The following is a 20,226-nucleotide window of genomic DNA, read 5'->3' on the forward strand; positions in this document are numbered from 1 at the left end:
TATTCATCAGAACATATATATTGTTAGGAGTTAATCACATCTGTTTGTTAATTTCCGGTACAAAAGTTTAAAATTATCCACCGCCATGTTTATGTCACTTGAATTCGCGTCTTCAAAGGAAGTTTCTATTAGTTCGTAATGGTTGTCGATTACGTATGTGTTAGCATTGAGCCTGTTTAGGACTCATCGCCATTAGCGATAAATTATAAAACCAGCCAGCAGATGATCGAATGTTCCTGTTAGAGTAAATGAGCGTTCGTTTTAATTCTCTTTCGCGGAAATTAGATGTAATCCAGTAAAAATACGAATTACGCATATGGCTTCGAATTAAATGGTCCAGACTACTGTTGCTATACGCTTATGTTACTGATTCGTAGAAATAAAAACGGTTTTTGCAACGAAATATTAAAACAGTTACAGCAAATAACATTTTTTTTTAAAATTAAAGTAACTAATACATTCATTCAAAATACTGAATGCTGAAATTTTGTCCTGATAACACATTGAGGCAAATGCAAGATATAAATGTATTATATTCCAAATGTACAATACTGTTAAATAACTTAACCTAACTGTTAAATTCGATGATTTTGACATTTTTGTGTATAAAATTAGAGTTTTTCATTTAGTATTGTTCGATTCTTCAGTGAATATAAACGCTATTGATAGAACGCACAAAATTGCATTTTTAATATTCATTACTTCTATTTAACATCATGTTAAACATAAAGCAAAATACATTAGAACCATAATAAAACAACTATACTGTTAGTCGGAAGATATTCTGAACTTGATCTAAAATCAAAGAAGTTGATCTATAATACAATTATAAAGCCAATTTGGACCTATGGGGTTCAACTATGGGACTGTACTAAAAATTCAAATCAACTAGTCATCCAACGGTGTCAAAACAAAATTATTCGATTAATTATCAATGCCTATCGCTACGTAACCAACGAAGAACTGCACGATGACCTGGAAATCAAATGGATTTGCAAAGTTATCCAAGATTTCGCATTAAAACACCAAGGAAGATTAAATCATGCTAACGTGGAAGCAATACAACTACTGGACAACGCACAGGAAACTAGTAAAGTGTATACCTTTAGTGTAAACTATAGCTTAAGTTATTAAAATTTTATAATTGAGGGATACATATTCATGTATTTATCTCGCACTCGTCAAGTACAAATGAAATGTAGTAATAAATTAATTTATAATTAAGATTATACTAAGCATATCTAATAAAGATGTTATCAAAAAAATACCTCTATTTCTTCAAGAAATGTACTGCCAAGTTCAGTCATCTCGAATTCTCAAAGAACTTTCAGACAACTTAGCAGTTGATTAATTGACTATTTCCAGGTGTTAACATACAAAGGGACCAGAAAGAGAAAGATGTAAAGAGACAACAGTTTAAATAGTATCGTTTCATTCCTTGCCGTATAAAAAACAAGATTTTTCTGTGGTGTACTAGCGATGAAAGGTGTATCTACCTTTCATCGCTAGTACAATAAAAACAATAAATGACAATTTCAAAGGCAAAAAGGTATGGGTTAGCTCAGAAGAGCCATCAACACCGACATGGAAGCAGAATATTCCCCTTGCCATAAAGCCTTGTACATATCATAGGATCAGCAAGGTATAATATGTTAAGCGATGTTAAAATTCAACGGAATTATTCATGCAGATATCTACCAACGTCAATTCAATAAATAGAACTGCTTATTTTTGCAAAGAAAAACAGCAAAGCGAGTAATTGACGCAAAATGATCCTGTTGCATGACAAGTAAAATAGTAACTGATTGATTGACTGAATCGATTTGGATCGATTAAGAATGGTTCGATTTGTTCTCTGCCAAACCAACATCTCTTTTGACATAGTACCTTCACTTGACAGAAAGCTGGGAAAGAGTTGTAGAAACTAATGGGAACTATTTTGATTAATATATAATATACAAATTGTTCTCAACTAATGCATTTTTAAAGTAAAAGAATACTTGGAATACTCGAGCCCAGTAATTTCTAAATTTTAAAGAATTCCCCGACAACTAATTTTATATCAATTAAAGTCAAATAATCATCATTTTTCACTTTAATTGATCATAACAGTGGAATGTACCAGTCGGCAACAACAGTCTTCATATAAATTAGCATTATTAATATCCAAAAGGGATTTGTTTTAAAACATAATAGAGAAGTGAAATAAGCACTTTGTTTACGCTATCAACAAAATATAATGAAATATTTAATGAATAGTTTGCAGATCGTTATATAACGACAAAAAGAAATGAAATTACTCGGTTCTCGATACTTTCACCAAAGCCGAAGAAATGTTAAATTGATATATTATTATACTGTAATAAATATAGGTTCTAATTAAATATAATTCGAATAATTGTGTTGAGATCGGGATTCTCGATTTCAAATTGGATTCATCTTAATTGATAATGATAATTACCGGGCGTGTCGGTTATTATTTTCCGATTTTTGTAACAAATTTCACTAGCCGTAAGTGTGCACTGTTATGATTGATACATATGTCATTTTATACGGCTATCGTTAACCTCAAAACTACAAAAAATAGCTTCCTCCAATATAGCAGCGTTGTGTCTGAAAGCGTGTGAAAAGCCAGTGAAATTTATCGTTTGCTAGTAAAGCCTCACGGTTAGCATGAATATGAATGTTTATTTTAACGTTTAAGACAAAAGCAAAACGTCCTGTTATTACCCAAAAACCATTAGCAGTTTAGGGTAAAAAATGATGTGGCTCGGTGAATGGAGGTAAAATGAAATGAAACAGTGGTGTTTACATAATGTGTCCGTTATTTATTGGCAATATAAAAAAAATGTGAAAACACAAATAATCAAACGGATGGCAGCGGAGTTACCTGAAGACGAGGCTTGGGCAGTCGATGGTGGCACGTCTAAACCAAACAAGGGTTGAGCACTGAATGACCGAAATACCCTTCAGTAATATCCCAGATAAACGTCTCGGGGTTGCCGCCAGCTATTCGTTGTCGGGTTCCAGTTGGCACCCCGCCCGTGTTCAACATCTGGGATTATATTTCTGGGTATTTTGTAGACCGTTATTCCACGATGTAAAATTCGACATGCCTCAATTCGCTACAGCAGAAAAAACGGATTACAGCAAAGTCGCAATGTGTGTACGATTCTAAGTGATGGGAAATATCCAAAAGTTATAAAGATGGATTCCACTTGAAGTCAATGACAGGAAATTAAAAAATCGAAAAATCGTCAGTAAAATGTTGATCAAAAATATGAAAGGAAGTCATTTTTGCATCGAATAATAAAGGGTCGTTAAAAATTGATTTAGTTCGAAAATTCCGCGAAAAAAAAATATGGTTATCATCGAGCAAAGCTGTCCCATAGACTACAAGGCCAAATATTTTTCTACGCTTTGGTCGTAAGATCATTCTCTGTGTCGTCTGGGACCAGGTTGATGTTGTATATTATGAACTGTTGGAACCTGGATAAAAAGTTAATATTGATTGTAACCAGAACAAATAATTTCCTTGATTACTTACTGAACATTGATTGAAAAACGTCCACAATGCATTCAAAGGCATGATATGGTGACTTTGCAAGTTTTATCACATCCACCGTATTCTCCAGAACTTTTCTGATTTCTTTCTGATTTCTCAAAGGAGTAACTGTTATTTTGGAATGGCATCCATAATGCCTGGCAGATGGGGATAATGTATAGAATCAAATGACCATTACTTAGAATAAATAATTTTTAACTATCCCTTGTAAGTGACGTGTATTCTTTTATTACTCTGCATCCAATTTATGAAATGCTTCAATCAGTATCTTTCAAACGCGTTATAGTATGGCTTAATTGAATAAATATTACAGTAGATATATTTAATTTTAAAATCATCTATTAGGAAAGACCTAATTTACTATTTCTCCAACCTACTGTTGCTTAATTAAGGCCTAAAAACCCAAACCACTTGTGATCGATTCCGTTTTACGAATATATATACATTATCGTGCTCGGGCCATCCCACACGAGCCGAAAGATTTCCGGTCTCCCGCAACGTTACGATATTTAAGACAGGTCAGGTTTTTTCCTCTAGATATTCGTAAAAACGTAAACAAAACCAGACAACGCCGTTGCATAACAATCCGCTGGCCATAAATGAGAAATCACAGATCGTGGCCTACGCAACGGGGCCAGCAGAACTGATCGGCGACACAAACAAAAAATCCGAAAAGAGAAAAGGCCGGGTCCTGCGGTGTTGTTTTGCAAATTGTATTTGGTCGGATACTACCGGGGATATTTTGCTATTTGACTTAATAACTAAATACGGTGATGTAGAAGGAATGACTTTACAGGGGAACAAAATTAATGCAAAGAAAGTATTTGAATTTTGTCCCGAAAAATTATGAGTCGTTGTTTGACATATTTGGACCACTGTAATTATTATATTGTGAAGCTAACTTGATTTTTTTTTGCTGGCAATAATATTTTATAAATTCTTCGATTTTTCAATGAAATTTTTAACATTAAATACTTTCTTTTTTTAAACATTGTCTTAAAGTTTTTAAAACGAACAAGTTGACATCATGTTTTACTTTAGATCGTCAGAGATTTCTGGGCTAAAAACTGAACCGAGTTATTTTTACAAGCCTCTTTTAAATTCAGTTTACACTATTAAGACAATTTTGCAGAGAAGAGAAAAATAACAGTCAGAAAGGACAAAGTTAGGGTTATACGGTAGTTATATCCAAAACTTCCCAGCCAATGTTTTCCAGTTTTTACTCTAACTTTACAATAAGTCTCTAAATAAGTGTGTTCTAACATTGTCGCAATTAATTTCAAAGCAACAGAATCGCTTTAGTTATTCATATGGTAGAGAAACACATTAGTGGATGTATTAGGTTTTTTTTTCTAATAGCACCAAATATCTTTCCACCTCAAAATTAAAGATTGGCTTTTCATCGAACATAACCAGAGCTTCATCAGTTTAATCAATTGCATGGGAAAATCTCCTATGAAGGTCCAGTTTATTATACAATGAGAATACAGATTGTTTCAACATCCAGCTTATTCGCCAAATTTAGCACCATATGACTTCCGAATCTTCGCACCTATTGCAAATTTATGCTATAAGTTGATCAAAGCACAAGGATCATGCAATTACAAGTCATTTTTTTTATTTCAACTTATTCATCACTCTAATATACATTTAGGATTTCATTTATCGATCTGTACAAGTATATTGACCTGATCAAGACCTGATAATACAGAAATGTATTGATTCTATTTCTAAATGAAACCAATTTATTTGGCCCATGAAAGAATATTTACAAGACATTTTAACCCTCAACTAATATGTGCGACTCTATATATAGGTAGAGGCAACAATGTTGAACGGAAATACAACAAAAAAGCAAACTGGCATCATGACAATATTTGTCTCATGTTTGACATTGCAAATTTGCACCGAGTCTATTTCCGATACAATAGAGTTTTTGGGAATATTTTTAGAATCTATGTAAGACTCTAAAACTAAAATAAATCTATCATTTAAAAATAACTAATTTATAATTTAGGGAAAAAATAAACTTTACCTTAAAAACGCTTTTAAAATATTTTGTATATCGCTTTTTCACTTTGGTAAAGCTTGGGTTTGCCATCATGAACCTGAAGTAAAATAAGAGGCTTAAGAGTAACGTGAATTGTTCTCTTTAGCTTTAAATTGATAAAACAATGAATTATGTTTACCAGGTAATTATTTTCCGGTTTTTGTATCAGACAGCATTAGCGATAAGTATGCATTGCTAGGAATTGATACGTTTTTTATATAAAATCTTTATTAGATACGCTTAGTACAATCTTAATGATACATTAATTTATTACTACTTTTCATTTGTACTTGGATTAATTCACAAGCAAGATGAGTGCGAGAAAATACATCAATATGTATTCCTCAATAATAAAATTTTAATAACTTTTAGCTATAGTTTACACTAAAGGTATCACTTTATATAAGTTTGTATGGTTTGGTTCGCTTCAATCTCCTGATACCCTGCGCGCTGTCCAGCAGTTGTATCGCTTCCACATTAGTATGATTTAGTAATCTTTTTTCGTGTTTCGAAGCAAAATCTTGGATAACTTCGCAAATCCATTTGATCCAGTTCTTCGATAATAGATTTATATATAGATTTATAAAGTTTTGAAAATGTCACGTTTTGTAACTCAAAATGAGCATTTGCACCACATTTAACTTTTTTTGTTTCATCAAAAGAAAAAAAGTACGGTGAGCATGCTGCAGCCAAAAGAATATGAAGAATATGTTTCTGTTAAACTTAGAACATTGAACATGCGGAATTTCATGAGTTAGTGGAAGAAGATCCAACTCAAATTAAAAAATAATTAGCAAAAAAGTTTAATGAGCGGTGAGTAGCACTTTGTGAACGATTGCAAGTGATGAGAAGGATCCAAAAGATGGGTGCCACATGAGTTAATGAAAAATCGTCACTAAAATGTTGTTTCAAAAGTATGAAAGGAAGTCATTTTTGCGTGGAATGTTCACAGTTAACGGTTTTGATTCAATTGAGCTCAAAATTTCGTGAGAAACAGGTTTGGGTGACACTTAAAAACACCACTCTCGCTATACTCAAACGATTTTCAAGAAACGAATAGTAGTAACAGGAATAAGTTATATTATAGCATAAAAATCATTTAGAAAATGTATAATACTGTATAATACTCGACATTGAGGCGTGTCGAATTTTACATAGTCGAATAACGGCCTACAAAATACCCAGAAATATAATCCCAGATGTTGAACACGGGCGGGGTGCCAGCAGCGCCAACTAGAACTCGATAACGAATAGCTGGCAACCCCGAGACGTTTATCTGGGATGTTATTGAAGAGTATTTCCATTCATTTACATAATGTAAATACCACGGTTTCATTTCGTTTTACCTCCATTCACCAAGCCATATCATTTACCCTAAAATACCATTCGCCAGAATACTATGCATTACATATACTAATACATACCATACCACTTGACTATATGTTCCTGTTTAAATAGTGTGCAGGCTCTAGAAGGAATTGCAATGTTGTCCCGATAAGATCGATAATATGTGGTACCATTGTAGGATACAAGTTTTGTCTCGATAAGAACTACGACATTTTCAGCCCACTGGGTGCCATATTTAGAGCGTCGAGACGAGTTTCGCTTATGCAATCGGTCTGGAAAATCGCTACTCCATATCATTGCCAAAAAATCTATTTTCACCGTCAGAAAAACAGCCGACTTTCTGTTTGGGTTTTTCTAGAGACGGGACAATTTTTTTTTCGCGATCATGTGACATTCGACCTCTGGACCGCAAGACGGTGAAATATGGAAAATATGCGACGCGTTTTCACGTGTGTGCGTGTGTGTTTTTGTTTGTGTGAGGTCGTTTAACGTCCACATATTTTCGAGATGTATGTGCAGGTGCAAAAAAAATGAGACTCGTTACCCGACGGTACGTTTCAAGTAAATAAGGCGGTGGCTTTAGGTTCTTTGCCAACCTTTTTTCGGTCCCGAGTGGTATTGATTTGTCATCCGTAAATAATGAGGTCTCTTTCACGTGCCAGGTCACATTAAATGCGCTAAAATTCCGTAAAGGCTGATTTTTTTTGACACTGCTTGTCGCTTCTCGGTAATAAATCATTCCCTGCTTCCTTACCCGTTCTAAGTGACATTCAACTGACGACAATGTTTAGTTTTCGAATCTAAAACAAATTAGCTAAATATATAAAATGTTTTCTAATATACGAAAATAATCTCAAACATAAATTATAGTGAGTTTTAATTATTATCAAATAGTTCTAGTAATATTTAATGGTTTAAGTTCATATCGTTATCGGGTGACATCAATTTTACATGGATTTTTCACTCTTTCCTAAATGCAATTTGAAAATCTTACCTAAATATTTAAATTACATTTTTCACTATGAAGTTTAAAAAGTAAAGTTTGTATAAATATTGTTATACTATCCTCTAACGTAAAATTCTTTATAGATCCTTGCAGTTTTCATTAATATAGAATTAGTTCAGCAGAAGTGGCTGTAAAAAAAAATTAAAATCGCCATTTTCCATATACATGGAAAAAATGTCAAAAAAAATTACCTCTCAAATAAAGCTGAAACTATCAGACTATATGTATTTTAGTGCAAAATAAACAAAAATTCACATTAATATCCTGTAGCAGTCATAGTTTTGAAGACATCTGACTTAAACCTAAACCCATTGATTTATCCGAAATACAGTTATATCATAAAATCAAATGGTCGTTCAAATATTGCTATACCACTATTCGATTCAGCACAAAATTCTCTACAAACCCAGCACTTTTCATTAACTTGTAACTATTTGAACGGAAATTACAATAAAACATATGAAAATGGCAAAAAATCGCAATTTTTCACGAGTATATACATGGAAAAAGTTCCAAAAAAATTTACCTCTCGAATAAAGCTGAAACTCTCAGACCATATGTATTTTAGGTCGAAATAAACGAAAATTCACATTAAAATCCTGTACCGTTCATAGTTTTGAAGATATCTGACCTAAAGCTAAACCAACTGATTTCTACAAATTACAGTTTTCATTGTATATCTTAAAATCAAATGGTTGTTCAAATATTGTTATACCACTATTCGATTCAGCACAAAATTCTCTATAATCCCAGCAGTTTTCATTAACTTGTAACTATTTGAACGGAAATTACAGTAAAATATATGAAAATGGCCAAAAATCGCAATTTTTCACGAGTATATATATGGAAAAAGTTCCAAATAAATTTACCTCTGGAATAAAGCTGAAACTCTCAGACCATATGTATTTTAGGTCGAAATAAACGAAAATTCACATTAAAATCCTGTACCGTTCATAGTTTTGAAAATATCTGACCTAAAGCTAAACCAACTGATTTCTACAAATTACAGTTTTCATTGTATATCTTAAAATCAAATGGTTGTTCAAATATTGTTATACCACTATTCGATTCAACACAAAATTCTCTATAATCCCAGCAGTTTTCATTAACTTGTAACTATTTGAACGAAAATTACAGTAAAATATATGAAAATGGCCAAAAATCGCAATTTTTCACGAGTATATACATGGAAAAAGTTCCAAAAAAATTTACCTCTCGAATAAAGCTGAAACTCTCAGACCATATGTATTTTAGGTCGAAATAAACGAAAATTCACATTAAAATCCTGTACCGTTCATAGTTTTGAAGATATCTGACCTAAAGCTAAACCAACTGATTTCTACAAATTACAGTTTTCATTGTATATCTTAAAATCAAATGGTTGTTCAAATATTGTTATACCACTATTCGATTCAGCACAAAATTCTCTATAATCCCAGCAGTTTTCATTAACTTGTAACTATTTGAACGAAAATTACAGTAAAATATATGAAAATGGCCAAAAAATCGCAATTTTTCACGAGTATATACATGAAAATGTTCCAAAATAATTACCTCTCGAATAAAGCCAAAACTCTCAGACCATATGTATTTTAAGTTGAAATAAACGAAAATTCACGTTAAAATCATGTAGTGTTGATATTTTTTAAGATATCTGATGTGTGTTATTTTCTCTATTGAGATACTCAAACTCTGGTAGTCTTGGTTGATGGTTGTAATTTCTGAAGCTTGGGTATTCCCAAATTTCAACATTAAAGAAGATGTATTAGATACTTCATCAGCGGTTTTAAGATCAAGGAGGCAATTCTTCGAAACGATGTCGAGAGCTAAGAAACATATCGATGTAATTCTTGTAAAGATATAATTTCTTTTGAAGCAAAAACCACTAATTATACATAACAGACATTGACATCCTTTCGCAAAAAATCATTAAAAATAATTGCATATTAAAAATAACTTGAGTTAAAAGAAAGCTGAAATTGTTCCTATTAAAACGATGTCAAGAAACTTTAGATTTGACAATGGAAAAGGGGTTTTTTAAAAATTTTTTTCGTCTTTGAAAATTCTTTGAAATTCACAGATATTTATACATAACCTAATTGAATATCAATAAATTAACATATACCAAACGACTAACGCTTTAAAAATAATATATGATTTTACATAAATGGCAACAAGGTCTTAATTAAATGCTAATTTAAACGTTTATTTTTACCTTTATAATTGAATTGTTATTATGGGAATTTGACAAAAAATATTACTAATTTTCACACGTAATTCTATATGTTTAGTATCAGATTTAACGAACAACCTATAACCAAAATTTGTCGCCCTATTAAAAATTAGTCACGCTAATAAACGGTTTGTTGTAAAAAATGACACGCACTGGACTGATCTAATACTCTGATTTCGGGACAAAAGTGAAGATGAAATTATAATCAATGCTCTATCTGTTTATCCAGGCTTGGAACGGCGTAAACAAAATACCAATGTGTGCGTGTTCACCACAAAAATATGTTGCCTACTTGTAAAATGCTGTTAGCACGGCCACAAAAATATATTTACGTCTGAATTAGATAGTAGGTACCTATTTCAAAACTAATCTTTTTGAATTTATTGATACTTCTTAAGGTTAACGAGTCAAATTATTTTCGAAATTTCGGGTAGCTTAGCTGTTGTTGAATCAACGGTTTCCAGACGTTTATATACGTTGCTAAAGTAGCTGCTGATGCATAAGCGCTGAATATGATTAACCGTAAATTAAAATTGAATGAAATAGCGACACTCTAAAGATATCAACTGAACGTATACATCACATCATTCACGAATATTTGGGTATGAGAAAGCTCTGTGCAAAGCGGGTGCCGCGCGAGCTCAATTCTGACCAAAAACAACGACAAGTTGATGATTCGGAGTAGTGTTTGAAGATGATCAAGCGCAATAATCCCGAGTTTTTGTGTCGATATGTGATAATAAATGAAACATGGCTCCATCATTTCATTCGGAAGTCCAATCGACGACCATTCGAGTGGACTGCACACGATGAACCCGATGCAAAGCATGGGAAAACGCAACAGTCGGCTGGCAAGGTTATGGCGTCTGTATTTTGGGATGCGCATGGAATAATTTTTATTGACTATCTTGAGAAAGGAAGGACCATCAACAGCGACTATTACATAGCGTTATTGGACCGTTTGAAGGACGAAATCGCCGAAAAACGGCCGCATTTGAAGAAAAAGAAGCTTCTGCTTCACCAAGGCAGTGCACCGTGTCCCAAGTCAATGAAAATGATGGGTTTGGCTTCGAATTGCTTCCTCATCCACTGTATTTTCCATATTTGGCCCCAGCGACTATTTCCTGTTCTCAAATCTCAAAAGCACGCTCGCTGGGAAGAAATGTTCGTCGAATGAAGACGTGATCGCCAAAACTGAGGCCTATTTTGAAGCAAAGGACAAATCGTACTACGAAAATGGTATCGAAAAGTTGGAGTGTAGCTATAATCAGTGTATCACCCTTGAAGGGAATTATGTTGAATAAAAAAAACTAATTTTGGCAAAAAATGTGTTTTACTATGGTAAGCCGGGGACTTTTCAATTGATTTGAGTGCAGCAACTCTGTTCACCGTACATTACATGCTTAAAAAAATTTGGAAAATAATGGATTATATTTTGATATACATGCAAATTATGGCAACAAAATCTTTGAAACTTTAGGTACATCCATTCATGTAATAATATAAATGAGTTAAATATAGATAACTTTCCCATTACTACAGTCACATTTATTAAAAAATCGGTTTACAGCACGAGAAGCTTTTGAAAAAGTCATATCATTAAATTACTATTCATAAGGGATGTGGATAACTCCTTTGCGCTATTTGTGCTTAAGAAAACATGTTGTTTATAATTAATGGTTAAAATGTATTTACTCAAAGTATTGGCTATTTGATTCTATAGATTTTGCCCGTCTCTCTAATCCAATAACTCCTCGAATTCCGCATTTTCAAACGTTTTCGACCTACCAGGACTACTAACTACGTTTCACATGTTCTTATGATTGAAGCATGCTCACCAGAAGTCTCTTCCAGCAAATAGTGACTTTCATCTGCTTTTTTCTCTTGATAAATCCAGAAAACTAATTAGTGCCACAAATGACACGTTTACAGACTCGATAGTTTCAAAAAACTGTATATGCCAGTATAATCTGTAACAACTAATTACTATAATTATCCAGTATAAAAGGCCTTCAGTCTGCTCGATATTAGCACTAATGATTCCTTTAAGATTTATTAATATTTCGACTAACAAATGGTTTCCGGATGAATGGCCCTTTTCGTACTGTTAACCGTTAATACCGTTCGTTCTTATTCAATTTGAGGGTCAATCGGCAAGGTTGCGCGACGATTTATTTGTTCTGTGGCTGAATAACTAATGGAGACCTTTGATTTTATATTGTTTATGAATTAATTAATCTTTTGTTTTCCGGTGGAATAGCGGAAGAGCTCGTAACCAACTCGAATGGTGTTCCTGTATAATTTCGTAACGTTCAAATGCAAAATCAACAGTAAGCGTTTAAATACTCTTTCTTATTGGTTTCCGCTTTTTGTCTTACAATTTTATTACTATTAAGGAATATTAATTATTTCTCTATTCTTTGTTTTGGTGTTTGTTAAAATGTAGTTGTTCATATAAATTTTAATCACTTATCAGGTATATATATATATATATATATATATATATATATATATATATATATATATATATATATATATGTTCCGGGATTTTTTGTCACTTTTCTAATAAAACCAGTTTCTTTTTGCAGAATCTATGAAAATACACCATTGCTGTAACACACACGTTCCTGGCGTCCTGAAATATTTGTCTATATTATTAACGTTTTCACCACATCAAAATACATAGAAATGGATCGAAAATATTCAAACAGCTTTTTTGTTCCAGTGCTGTATTAATTTAAAATTATCTGATATAAAATACAATTAATAAATAGGCAAAACATCAATTATTACTTACTATATTTCATAAGATGTACCGTGAGTAGAGCTACAGATATAAGAGTTAGAACGTATATTAACACATGGGCCGAAGGGTCCCGGACCTGGCGCATAGATGGCGCTAGTTTTATTGCATTCACCGCTTTTTCACTTAATACTAACCTACAAAAGTAAGCTGTTGTGCTAAAAGTGACATTACTTTTTTATTTTCGAAATAATGGATCAAAAACTATTTCGTGTTTTAATTTTACACTGCTTCTTGATGAGAAAAAATACCGTTCAAGCGAAGCAATGAAGCTTGAAAAGCAATAAAACGTTGGTGTTCTGATTTCAAGCGTGGTCGTAAAGACATCGATGATGCAGAACACAGTGGACGTCCAAATGAGGTGGTAACACCAGAAAACATTTAAAAAATCCACAAAATCCTTTAAAAAAAAGTATAGTTGTAGGAGCGAGTATCGTAAAGATATCAAAAGTTGGTTTTATATTGCATGAGTATTTGATTATGAGAAAGTTCTGTTCAAAGTGGGTGGCGCTTTTGCTCACTGTTGATCAAAAGCAAGAACGTGTTGATGATTCTGAGCAGTGTTTGGCCATATTTAAAAGTAACATACAGGAAATTTTGCATCGACATGTGACAATGGATGAAACAAGGATCCATCACTTTACTCCGGCATCAAAACAATCGTCATTTGAGTGGACATATGAGTTGAGCAATTGGTGACAGGCCCATTTTGAGGCAAAAGATAAACCGTTCTACAAAAGCGGCATTGAAACGTTAGAGCGGCCCTCGAATGATTGCGTGGCTCTTGATGGAGATTAGGTTGATGAATAAAGCCAATTTTGAACAAACGTTTTCTTTGATTACGTCCGGGACTTTTCAGCCCATGTATTAGAACATAAATATATTTTATGCAACTGGAATATCTCAACCTTAATTTGAAATAATTTATTTTTCATTAATTACCATATATTACTATGCCTTTGAAGATTAGAATGATAAATGTATTGAATCAGTATCAGAAAGTATGTCAGAGATTAAGTATATATTTACAAAACCAACATATGCATCATGGCACACAGTAAACACTACAAACGTTACACTGGAAATTATTCATCGATAATATAACAAAGCATTGCTAATAAATGCTCTCATTATATAATTATTTATTCCTTGAGTAATAGCGGCATGTTTTTATTGTGTCTCAATATGTTAAGTGTGATTTTCAACAAACTAATATGATTCACGATATCGCCTAATAAATCATGCTTCGCGCTCATTCCAATGTGATAATTGGTTAGTTCACCGAAATAACAGATTTCTTGATATTCCCAAAATATTCAGTAAACTAGTCTAAAACTTGTAAGAAGGCCGTCTTTGTCCCATTTGACTGTTTTCGTTATTTAAAATGCATCCATTAATACGAAATTTTCTGGTATTTTTAAAATCAAGAATCGATTCTTGATTATTTAAACTGTTCTTATTATTTATTGTTACTTTATGGAAAAAAGTTCCAAAAACAGGGAGGTTTCACAAAATATTGTTGTTTTCTCTGTTTGTGAGGAGTTTTAAAAACAATAGAGTTTAAAAGAGTTCAAAATAATAAAAACTTTTGTTTTACTTTAAATTACAAATGAATCTTTTGAATTTTTAACTATAACTTATTATCTCACCTATAACTAACAATTTCTATATCAAATACTTGATACGTATTAAAATTATCGAAATCATTTGAATTCAATTGATAAAATAAAATGATTACTGACTAAATCGTACAATAAATGACATTATACGATAAGAGCAGTATTCTAAGCATCTATACGTCAATCTTTTTCGTAGATTAATATTACCAATTCAACCGAGGTAATAACACTAAGTACATAATGTACTTATAATTTGGAGTGTTCATGTAAAAGCGAATATATTTTTTCTATTTATACTCGTTCAAAGAATACTATTGATTAGTCATACACTACCAATGCAAAAACTAAATAAAACCTTGAATGTTTCGGATTACTTGTCATGTTTGATTTAATTTGAATAAAATCGAATCAACTGACGTCAATATTTCACTTTAATATTACAGTACTATATATCATAAAAAGTTCATTTTCATAACTAATTAACCGAAAAGTTTCCTATACAGAGGAGAAGGTACAGATTTTTTTTCTGTATGGGATATTGGAGCAGGATAAGATATTTTCTTTGAATTTTTACCTTTAAACGGATTTACAATGCAAAAATAACAATCTGTGTGATGGCCACCTGGTTCCCTCCAAATTATTTGCACCAAACTTTATTGCCTACAATCAGACGTAACACATAATTTAATGAATGGTTTCATACAATAAAAGACGTGTGGAGCACAATTTTTCTTCCAAGCCCAAGTAAGCTTCTCAAATGGTTAAATGTGTACTTAAATCGTACTTTTTTCATCCTACTTTAATAAATTCGCCACAAATATACCAAAACGAAGTCAACGTCTCGCTTACAAACTCTCGAAGCCATTTTGAACTGCTGTACATATATTAGCGATACTAGAAACACTGCCCCCGCCCTCTTACTTCTTTTTCGACAGCGACAGCCCGTAAAGACCGACATTAATTTTACCGACAGAAATTTTTGTGTTTTTATAGACCGGTGTTATAGATTACCTTGTACATTACTTACATACGTAATCATCAACGAATATCAGAAAACTCTAAATCAATAAACTTTTTTCCTCGAAATTCTAAACGAACAAATATTTACCCACTCATTGTAAGCTTTTTCACTTTTGAATCAGACCAAGTTGTGGTAGTTAATGAGGAATTTCGGTTAGATGCGGCAACGTCGCCTTCCGATAAACCGTTTTCGAATGGCGATTATCGGGCTTTTTCGAACTTGTGTAGAAATGTCAGCGCCGCAAACGTGACATAACGCGAAAGATGTTGGTAAAACCGGCGCTTAAAAAACCCAGATCCATCGGCAATTACCGCGAATCATAGGCGGGATTGTTTTATTTTTTACTCGGCAATTGTAATGGCGCGAATGTTTTTGCTTGACGTCAAAACATTCACTACGTACACGACCATCGAGTATAATAGTATTAACAAATGTTATTTCTACTGTGTCCTAGAGGACGTCAGCTCTGTATTGTCTTTAAAAAAAAAGCCCGGGACTAGTGACGTACATATGTCAAGCACGCAAATGTCATCTGTCTATATTTTATTAAAATTTTACGTCACCAAGAAAACCTTTTAATGTACAGTCTGTGGGCTTTGGTATTATTACTTATTTCGTGAAAACATGCATAACTTACTATCGAAATCTACCCTGTATATGTTAGTTTTAACTATATAAGGTACAAAGTTATAGTTAAGGAGGATGTTCTAGGTTATAGATAAGTGATGAAATATGAAGGGGTTTAAAATAATAAAACTTTTAGTTTACTTTAGAAAATATTTTATTTTATGGGAAGAAGACTTGTTGAACGACGATACAAAGCGACACTGAGGCTTGGTTGGCGCAGTGGTAAAGGCGACAGGACGGTCCACCTACTGTTGCGATAGTTGCGAGTTCGAATCCTGCTGGGGCGTGGTCGTAAATTTATGTTTGTGATTGTTTAATATTTGTGATTTGTGTTTATCCTAAGCAAGAGTGTAAAATCCGACAAGAAAAATGATCCCAGTTACGACAGTATACAAGCTGGGTAAGACTGGATGATTTCTGGGATGCCGAGGACCGTAGTTCGGAGCCCTCGTTAAACTGTAGGTCCAGTACAGATAAGCCCTCGTTGGTTAAAAGGAGACCTTAAAATATATATGAAAAAAGCATACATATTACATATAAATCTATACAAAAAATAAATTCCGGACATTATTTACAACATCACGGCTAGCATGTTAAAGCCAGAACACTCAAAATCAGTCGAATGAAACTAGTATGTTCGAAAACAATAACTGAAAGCACACGACTAAAATAGTCAATAGTAAAAAGTAGTCAAATCAGTGGAATCGAAATTGGCGACTGAAAGTAGTTGACTGAAACAGTCGATAGTGAAAAGTAGTCTATTACTAAACAGTCGTTTTCAGTCGATAGTTCCCAACGCTAATTTTTAACAATTCGATCATTAACCAAACTGTCTAGACGTCTCACTCACCACCACCACCACCTTAAAATAATCACCCTTGTTTTCGAATGTACAGTTTTGATAGTCAGGCCTGTTAACAGTTGTGTGTTGTTATAAATACATTTCCAAAATAAATATCCATTCGAAAAACATAGTATAGAAGAATCTGTAAGACCAAAATAGTTTTAGGTAAATTTTCCTAAAACTATTAAAAAATTTAATAGATGTGTAATATTCTTTCTACATGTACTAATATAAAAGAAAAATAAACACACTATTCCAGAACAATTCCTTCTTTTTTAATTAACAGTTAATATTAATTGAGCGTTTATTAATTATCAATTGTTATGAAAGTCCACCAAATAATAGATAAATACATCAAAAAAACTAACACAACAATCTACAAAATGTTCACAAGACTGTTAATGATGTAAGGAGTAGAACCAATATCAGTGACAAGGTAGTCATCCTATCTAAAAGAGTTACTAACATATCTACCTTAAATCAGGATAAATATTTTAAATAGCTGCATGAAAAAACCAAATGAATCATCGAGGTGTCAGGAAATTATTTTGAAAATATTCCTGAATACAATCCATCATTTGCCATAGTTACTTCAGAGAGGAGAACATATCTGATAGCTCCAAATTATGTTGCGCAAATTATATGATTATTAATATTATTATTTTATTTTACTTTATATTTGATTCTATTAATATTTTACAAAACAATTAAAATTGATACTGAATCGAAAAAATACATTTGGCATCGTACTATTTGATCGATAGCCGAGAATAACACCCCATCGTCTTCTGTCTTTCTAAGTTTCATCTTAACCGCTGATTTTATGTTACTTATCTGCTATTAAAGCGTCTCTCAATTATATATTTTAATATAATTTAAAATAATATAAGCCCTTTCTTTCAAAGTTATCAAATTCTTCTAAAAAATATGGTACAATGCAATTAAGGAATATATTTTATATATTATGCAATGGCAGTTTTTATATATTATGAATTTTTAAACAATTAAAATTGATACTCAATCGAGAAGTTACATTTGGCATCGTGCTAAATGATTGACAGACCTGAATTTCCATCCCTTGCCATCTGTTTTTCTTGAATTACATTTTATTTTAGTCTATGTTATTTATCTGTTGTTAATCACGTATTTTAATATAACTTAAGCCCTTCTTTTCCAAGGTTTCTAAAAACATGTTAAATACATTTAAGGAATATATTTTATATATTATGCAATGGGGGTTGCATATACCTGAAATAATCGAATGAAATATCCCTTATTGAAAACAATGTTTCCATTATGCCCGACACTACGCTATATACTCGATGATTTAATGAATGTTTACGTAGGTAGCGAACGCTTGAAGAAACTGTACCAAACACATATCGATTCCGCTGTCCGTCTGAAGATGAAAGCGTACGTATAACGACAACGTCGCACTGTGTGAAACCGGCCGCCCCTCCAACTGCCGCGGCGACTTTAGCCGAGTAGGCCATGAAATCATTATGCGCCGCTTACCGCACTGTGCGATCTTGTAGCCGTCGTCATCACAGCTCGCGCTATAAATTCGGAACGAGGGTGTCGTACTCGAACTGTTTTCTCGCGTCGTCTAGCGAAAGCAAATCGTGCGGAATTCTATAGTATGGCCAGGAGTTTTCGTTTGGCTATCTCGTTGGCAATTTTTCGACAAAAGTTCGACGACTTCTAGTCCCGCTAAACTAAAGTCCTCGATAAACCGTTTCTAGTCAACAAGTGCGCGACTCTGTCTGTACCGCACACGCTGCAAAGTTACCAAAGACTTTCTGTGAATCTGTGATATATTTAAGTAGAGTTTAAGGGAATCTCTCTCGTTCGCAAGTCAAAATCGCTATCTTAATCGGCTCAGAATCGAACCGCGGCTATTCTAAGATGGTGGGTTCGAATGGTACAATGATCGCTATTCGGCTTGTTCGCAGCAAACTGAGGAAAAGGGAGGAGCATTCCAACACGGTGCATCCAGTGACCGAGGCCACGACCACCGTGGTACTCCAACCGACCGTCGCCAGCAACGGATCCAACGCTGCCGTCAATCCCGGACAGTTGCAGAGGGCGGAAAGCAACGACCCCCTGACGTACAGGGGGCAGTTTTTATGGCAGTTTCCTCCACCCATCGAACGCAATTTGTACAATAACGAACAGGTAGGTCTCTCCGCTTCCTGCATTCACCCAACTTTCCCCGCGCTCGTTGAGTAACACCAACATTTACATCACGCGAAACTTTACGTTGACCAAAACGCGCCGAATGAAAGTAGAGCCGTCGAAAAAACCTTGAATGGACGGATTCCGACTTTCTCACATTTGAAAATCCTTGTAATCACCACTCGAAAGCCGTTTTTTTATCGGAAATTCGGTTCCATCCATTCCGCCACTGATAACTTCGGTCGTTCTCGTCGTTTTTCGGTCTCAGGGTAACCACCAAGGTTCTCTCGACTCCTTGCCCAAAAATAACATCCTGCTTTTCACACACCCTATTCAGTCACTATCAATGTTACACCAACGTATATTTTTCCCATCCCTCTACCATCCAGGCTAGAGAAACATTGCCTGTGACCTTGTCCGGACTCGACCAAACAACTTTTAATATAAAATCATCAAAAAAATCCGATCTAAAAATAATCCAGATTTTGTTTAATAATTTTTCAGAGCGATTTCTAATATTAGTATCAGCTTGTTTTATTTTTGGTCCAAGGCGGCGTTTATTAATCTATTTAGGAACAACAATTATCGAATCAATTAGTCATCGGTGAGGTAAATAAATAAATAAACGCGAAGACCGTTCAGATGGAGGATAGATTGACCTAGATTGCAAATTTCGTTTCGTCACATTGGAATATCGTGCTAGATTTCAAAAAGGTCAGAGTTTTAGCAAGTTGCCTCCTTATGCGTTTTCACTTCGCTGTTTATAAAAGTCTTCGCTGATTCATTTTACAAACAATGGTTTCTATTACCGGCTGAAATTGTTTTTCTTCGTGATAATTAAGTGAATGCCTTTTACACTGACCCCATTGTTCCAGTCCAAGTCGCGTTACTTGCGAAACTGAGACTTCACGAATAGTTTTGTTCAGTCAAACTCAT

General features: G+C 33.5%; 1 protein-coding gene and 1 long non-coding RNA gene across 10 annotated transcripts in view; one reads left to right on the forward strand and one right to left on the reverse strand.

Annotated features, from left to right (window-relative positions):
• LOC143195929 (uncharacterized) overlaps nucleotides 1-20,226 on the forward strand; it is a 351,357-nt gene that overhangs the window by 329,124 nt on the left and 2,007 nt on the right. For all 4 annotated transcript variants that reach the window (XM_076403457.1, XM_076403456.1, XM_076403458.1 and 1 more), the window contains one exon: nucleotides 19,068-19,290. In XM_076403457.1, the coding sequence (XP_076259572.1) occupies nucleotides 19,068-19,290 (223 nt within the window). The remainder of the gene's footprint in view (nucleotides 1-19,067; nucleotides 19,291-20,226) is intronic.
• LOC143195933 (uncharacterized) lies at nucleotides 16,408-18,751 on the reverse strand. Of its 6 annotated transcripts, none has more exons than XR_013005616.1 (3): nucleotides 18,364-18,751; nucleotides 18,179-18,297; nucleotides 16,633-16,771 (listed from the first exon to the last, which is right to left on the reverse strand). It is a non-coding gene; the product is annotated as an uncharacterized LOC143195933 (long non-coding RNA). The 6 variants fall into 6 exon arrangements; XR_013005617.1 differs by lacking the exon at nucleotides 16,633-16,771 and adding an exon at nucleotides 17,823-18,033; XR_013005618.1 differs by lacking the exons at nucleotides 16,633-16,771; nucleotides 18,364-18,751 and adding an exon at nucleotides 16,408-16,546 and having other exon boundaries at nucleotides 18,179-18,258.

This window comes from Rhynchophorus ferrugineus, unplaced genomic scaffold (genome assembly GCF_030347505.1).
Source record: "Rhynchophorus ferrugineus isolate W39M unplaced genomic scaffold, kcgeb_rfMv2 rfM4, whole genome shotgun sequence".
NCBI classification, from domain to species: domain Eukaryota; kingdom Metazoa; phylum Arthropoda; class Insecta; order Coleoptera; family Curculionidae; genus Rhynchophorus; species Rhynchophorus ferrugineus.